This window comes from Tigriopus californicus, chromosome 6 (genome assembly GCF_007210705.1).
Source record: "Tigriopus californicus strain San Diego chromosome 6, Tcal_SD_v2.1, whole genome shotgun sequence".
NCBI lineage: Eukaryota > Metazoa > Arthropoda > Copepoda > Harpacticoida > Harpacticidae > Tigriopus > Tigriopus californicus.
In genome coordinates, this window is record NC_081445.1 from 987354 (window position 1) to 993845 (window position 6492).

The window sequence follows — 6492 nt, forward strand, 5'->3', positions numbered from 1 at the left end:
CCGTTACCAAGGTTGAGAAGTCTCCAAGAACATTCCAAGCATTGCTTGTGGATGTGAATGCTCATTGTCGTCATTATCAAGCAATTATGCGCTCAGTTGTTTCAGAAGAATGGTTTACGCCGAGGGAAAACTTTTATCTAAAAATCAGTATTGGTTCAGATCTTTCATGGATCACACATACTATTAGAGCAAACCATATCCATCAGGTTTCGTCTCATTCGCCTTGATCCTCCTGAGTATAATTTTTGATACACTGGGAAAAATGTGGGTCACTCGAATCAAATTACGCGTCTTGGGCGGCATTGGTTTTTTGTTAAGCCTCAGCCTGGCCGATCATCAGCATAATCACGGTAAGATCTGGGGCATTATGAATATATGATACGTTTCAAAAACACTTGCGAATCATTTGTTCTATACGTAAGTCTATTTCAGGTAGTAATATTATTCTTGATTGGCTGCAGATGACAAACTGCGTTTATAATGATTTTATGATACGGATGGATTTGAAACGGCATGGATGGCTCCTTGAGTAAAGTGTGAGCACATATCAGTGTTTTTTTAAAGTGTGACTTCCACGGGCAATCATTGGGCTCCAAATCTAATGAGACTTTTACTTTATATGTTGCATTCTAAAGATACGCCATATTTAACTTCAATAGTGTCTGGTTGTGTAAGGAAGCTTCGAGTCTCAATTCTGGTAAACTAAGCTGCATTCAAGTGTGAACTATGTATGATCCTGTTTTCCAATAAATAGGGTTGTGAACACTGTGGTCTTTGAATATATAAGGCAGGAAAATGGAAGAAAACTATTCTTAAGAAAAAACAGCTAAAATATGCAAAAAATTGTACTCGATTAGTTTTTTTCCCCCTTCGGTGTTTGTCTGTCTGTATTCAATGGAGTTTCATTCTATGAAGACAGTGAGGATATTGTTTGTTCGTTTGTGATTTTAGTTAGATTCTGCCTAAAATGTAAACACAGCAAAAAATCTCTGCCGTTTTTGTATGCTTTCGCCTTTTTTGTTGGACTTAAAGTACATTTTTTGACAATTTTGATTATTTTTTTCAACACCCCGGCGTATGACACATTTGTGAACAACATTTGTAATAAAAAGCACTTCAACTCAGGTCATGGGTTGGCGGTATTGCACTCAAATCTAGATGCATTTGATTCCGCTCACTTCCTTCGGTCGTAAAATCATTGAATGTTTTATTAATGATTGAAAGGGAATGTATTTTCACCTTAAATGAATCTTGAAGCCAAGAAATGCAACGACCTGGGACCGATCTCATTTGAAGAAAAATGACATTCATTTTCTCGAATCAGAGTTGGCAATTTTGAATCTGAACCTTCTGGTCCATACTTTAGTGGTTCATGGTCGTGTGAATGCTGGGATTTTACAAAAAAAAATATTCGAAAGATTTGGCATTGGGTGGACTGGTTGGAGCTTGCACCACTGATTGGCTCTCGGACCGTTTCCGAAGGGTCAGTCGAGTGGGATGGGTCGAAAGAAGGTAGGGGTGTTGTTCAAGGGAGCATGCTTGATCCCCGTTTAGCCTTTATCTTCGTGAGAGGATCTGAAATCGAAAGACGCTCGAGCCCCTGTGTAGTGGTTTCCGAATATGAGATAAGAGGATGGTAGCTGAGTGGTTCCCCAGAGGTCGTGGGTTCGCATCCCGTCTTCGGAGATAGACCTAACAGATAAACAACTAATAAAAACCTGGTATTCTTAACCCGGGAGCTCCAAGACATTTTCCGTCCTATATGCTTCTCATGCAACTTAGCTATTTGGCTTGAAGGACCACGGTTAGGGTCCTTAACTTGAGCAAAAAAAGGTACGGCCCAACAATCAAAGATCAAGAACGAGTCTTGAAGCAACTCTGTGTTCGAGTACTGGAATGGCAGAGTCACGTTTTCACACTCGATTAAAAATATATATATACGTATTTTACTTCTGTACCCTCTTTGGTAAGGATGGGAGCCTCAGCTGAGGTTCCTTAAGTTAAAAAGCTGCCTCTCTGGTTCGAAACACATTATTACTGAGGAGTTGAAGGGTAAACATCAGGAAAGAGCTTTTTAGTACGAGTGTACTCGTATGGAGACTCCGTTCTTCGCAATAATCAAGCATTGAGATTTCGACAGCCTGTTTTCGAGTTTGCAAGTGACACAATGTTAAGCCGTATCATCAGAGACGAACATGATCTCTGATGATAACCTTGTGAGTTTGGCAAATGGAAATCTTATGGTGTTGAATGCCTCTAAAACAAAGATGACCACGTGCTTTCGAAAATATTCATAAGCACAACGACCTTGGAGTGACTGCCGATTGCCTGATTGCCAGCTCAGCTTTTCGAAGCATTGTGCACAAACTGTGGTTTTGTCCGAAAAAAATGTGGAACAGTTGAAAGGCACTGCTTTGATCCAGTTCTGATGTGGCAAATTTTTGAATGGGCTAGTATTTGTTGAAAAGAAAATAAGGCCCGAATTCATTGAACCTCATAGGGCAGTGGTTCCATTATCCATCTTGTCTGAGCAGGGACGGAGGGGCACGAATTTTATGTTATTTAATCAGAGTATTGCAAGACTTTCGTTTATATTCTAAATGTGCCTTGGCTTGGACTTGCTGATCTCCTTTCATTTTCCAGTTTATGTAAAACTTAAACCAAAATCACGTACAATCATCTTTCGTGATTTGAGAAGTCAATATAACAAAATCAAATGTCTGACCTGAATGTTGTGTTCAGATGGTCTCAACTAATGAATTTAAGGAACTCTCATGTAATGGTTCCAACCTAAAAACTGAGGTCAAAAAAAATCGAAAACAGGAGGCACTTATTTTTTTTGGTAATTCTGTTCGTGAAATATAGGCACAACCGGTGTGTGTTATCTATTCAACGTATTCAACATATCCATTCATTTGAAGTGCTCTTACAGCTCCCATATTGTCACAAAACTGTACGAGTTCTTGAATTGTACATATTTGATTCCGTACACATGCTCTCGCACGATGTTAAGTTTTCCCAATGAATGCTTATTCATCTTTATTTCAGATTATGGGCACCACGCGGGAAACAATAATTATTCCAACTATTGGCAAAATCAGTACGCCCCTCAAAATAAGCAATACGATTACAGCAGTCCAGATTTGTATGCTACTCAGGGCCATGAAGGCACACTATCCAATTGGGATGCCACGAACTATTACGCCCAAGATTATCCGGACTATAATGAGCCTGTGGCCAGTCCGCCGGAAACAAATATTCTTGGAACACTAGTGGAACAATATCGAAAGTTCGGGCGAAGGATCATCGACCGCGTGGGAGGGGTAGATCGTCAAGCCTTTGCATTTTTGGCCAATCCCGTAGGTTCTTCTCACCTTCACATCCTGATTCTTTTTAGCTGGGCTGGGACACTTCCCAACTACTAACCAACCAAATAACTAACTAACTCATCTATTGCTCATTCATAGGGGACGATTTCGATTGTGATTGGTGCGATACTGGCAGTGAGTTTAGCTGTCGTTATTCAACAAGGCCAAACGCTGCGGGACAATTTGGACGGCCGAATAAACAACTTAAATTCGGAGATCAACACGTTGGAGGAAGAGGTTCAACAATCTCAATCGAACCTGGATTCAGGCAATCAAAGAATTGCAAGGTTGGAGGCCCAAATCAGTGCTAGTGCAACCACACCAGCCACAACCACGACCACTTCAACAACACCACCAACAACCACCACTATGCCGACAACAACGATGTCCACAACAACATCGATGGCGACAACTACAATGATGCCGACAACTACAATGGCACCGGCAACAACAACGATGCCGCCAGCATCATCAATGGTACCACGGCAATTCAGACTTTTCAATGTTCCGGGACTGGATTTTGATACCGTTGGTTGAGCAATTGCAGACAAACGTCGAAAAGGACCGAGTACTTAATGATAGCCATGCCAAAGAGCGTTTTAGACTCCATTTCGATTCAATTCCAGAATGCTGAGATAGTATTTTTTCAGCATTAAGGCTTCGTGAATTAAAAATATGATTATGAAAGCAAACGCATTTCGCTGTAATCAATCATCTGCAGGTGATGGTGTTTTGTATGTATGTACTTGGTTAAGAAAGAGTGTTTGATTACACTTTCACATTGCATGGAATATAAGATGAGATGCTGTATTTTCAACCTTCCTTTCATCTTGTTCTTTCTGAACAAAAAATCTGAGGCACAAAATTATAATCCAAACGTTGGCTGTGGTACTAGGTAGATCATTTAATTGCAGTTAGAAGAGAGGCCAAGATGTAGGTTGTACAATATTTCCTTGTAACACGACGGCAGAAATGGATTGTGTTCTCATCAATTTTCTTCCACTTATTTCTTTCAGTAAGTAATCGATGGTGGTGGACATTGTTGATTTAAAAAAATTTGAACATTCAAATCTTTAACGTAAACTATACATATCATCGGTTGGTTGTTTCGCCTTGTTCATCATTAAGACACTGGATTTGAAGATATTTGTAACTTCCCTTGTTTCTTTCTTTGTTTTTTGGGCTTTGGTTTTGCTTTTACGAGCTTTTCAAACCGCTACAGGGAATGTAATCCCCAGTACTTTCTAATTTGACAAAAGAAACGTGGATGTTATTTATTACCAAAATGATTAAATATCATGACAAATCTGAGCACGAAAAGTCTCTTCCATGGTTCTCTTAATATGAATAAGATGGTAAAATGTGTTTGGTGACACAAAATTACATACAATGATTTGACAATCCCATGCGGCATGCTTAAATTGACAACTTTCAATTTAAATTTTAATGATGATTAATTAATTAGAATTAAGATTAGAATTAGTCAGGGCTAATTTCTGTATTCAGACAATGTTTTGATATATAAACTATTTTTAAATATTATGAACGGCATCATTGTAAATGTCAAAAGAAAAGTTGTGAGCGATATGACCTCAGGTGGAATACAAGACTCATTCATTGGAAAAAATCTGGGAATCAGCCGCCAAGTTGTCAATGATATCAGGAAGAGGTCCAAAGCCTGATAAATCGGTTTGGATCCCAGCTATGTTTGATGCTTTCAAACGTCGAATTAAGACGAATCAATCAGGGTCACCATTGGTCTTCGAGCGGCTTTACTTGTTTTTGCCTTCCCGCAGATAATCCAACATTCGCAGAAATGTTGGTGAGCTTCTCTGCTCCACCGCTTGCTTGCTTCCACGTGCGGTGTTCAAAAAGCCCTATCAAGTTTCCAGGGAAATTTCCAAACCGATCGTGACATTTTTTTACCTCAGAAAATTATGGGGAACAATTTTGATTTTATTGCTTTATGAAATTATAGCCCACATAAAAAGTTACATACCTATAATCATGATAGAAACCAAAACTTTCAAAAAACCTACTCAGCCAACTCCAATTCGTTGGTCGATCAAATAATATATATAAATAAAAGTCAAATAAGATAAATAATCTTCTCGTCTTGAACTGCTGGGATTCCAATCCTAGTAGCGGTAAGGAAGTCCGCACAAAAAAAATGTAAATTGGGAGCACACTGAGAAGATATCAAGATTGTTATTCAAGAGCTAACTATTTCACCGTTGTTTAGTTACATGGGATTTAGTGGTCTAAATTTCATCGTTTACGCCCCAAAATCCCCCGGTTATACGTTGATTCAATTTCCCAAAGAATTCATATGTCCACTAGGACCACTGCCTAATAGCCCCGAGGGCCTTGCAACCGAGGTGCCGAGGCGCCCTCTTGTCCTTGCAACTGAAAGGTTAGGTTAAGTCTGGTTAAGTTAGGTCAAGTTAGGTTAAAAACATGATGTATTTTTTCATATAATATTAATGTTAGGCGCTGTCCAGAACCCGGTGTCTAGGTCTAGTTATCTCTCAAGCTACGGCAAGAAGTAAATAAATGGCCAAAATGACAACACTGACGTCTTTCTTGATGTTAGCTGATGCAGAATCTCTGTGTATTGTCATTTGGTTATAACGAGTCAGAACAAAAATGTTTTTACATGAAAAATATTTTTCACACATTTTGGGATTTTGGGGCCCCAAAAGAATATTCTTGTCCATTTTCATTTTTTGACGTTTTTTTCTTTTCTCCCTGTGATGATATGTAACAAAGAGAATGATGACTTCTAAGAAAAGGACTTTCTTCAGTTGTGTATTCTTTCATTCTGATAACTTAAAATAACGCTCACCTGTCCATTAACGTTTATGGTGCGTCTACACGAGAAACATTCTGTCACAAAGTTTGCCTAATTATTTCGGAAATGTTTGGCTTTTGACAAAAAGTTCATCTCTTAACCGTCTACACGTGAAACTACCCGATCAAAACGGTTTGACAAATTTTTTGATTCAGATTTCTAATCAAATGACCTTGCCAGTGATCGTATCATTTCCCAATGGGTCTTTCATTCAATATTTATGTTATGCACGTTAAACAAGATGATTAGTATAATGAACATAGGGAAAACTGA

At 38.8% G+C, this 6492-nt stretch overlaps 1 protein-coding gene across 1 annotated transcript; it reads left to right on the top strand.

The window, feature by feature from the left end:
* The first annotated feature begins 32 nt into the window (after positions 1–32).
* LOC131882051 (uncharacterized) lies at positions 33–4287 on the top strand. The gene is made up of 3 exons (XM_059229084.1): positions 33–350; positions 3049–3359; positions 3468–4287. Exons 1-3 carry the CDS (start codon positions 263–265, stop codon positions 3903–3905), a joined length of 837 nt encoding a protein of 278 aa, XP_059085067.1. The 5' UTR covers positions 33–262; the 3' UTR covers positions 3906–4287.
* The last annotated feature ends 2205 nt before the right edge of the window (positions 4288–6492 follow it).

Bases quoted from the DNA above. Each gene is read 5' to 3' on its own strand.
- LOC131882051 (XM_059229084.1), top strand. From the start codon at position 263: ATGTGGGTCACTCGAATCAAATTACGCGTCTTGGGCGGCATTGGTTTT. The intron at 351-3,048 runs GTAAGATCTGGG...TCTTTATTTCAG, and splicing joins CGATCATCAGCATAATCACG to ATTATGGGCACCACGCGGGA. The intron at 3,360-3,467 runs GTAGGTTCTTCT...GCTCATTCATAG, and splicing joins TTGCATTTTTGGCCAATCCC to GGGACGATTTCGATTGTGAT.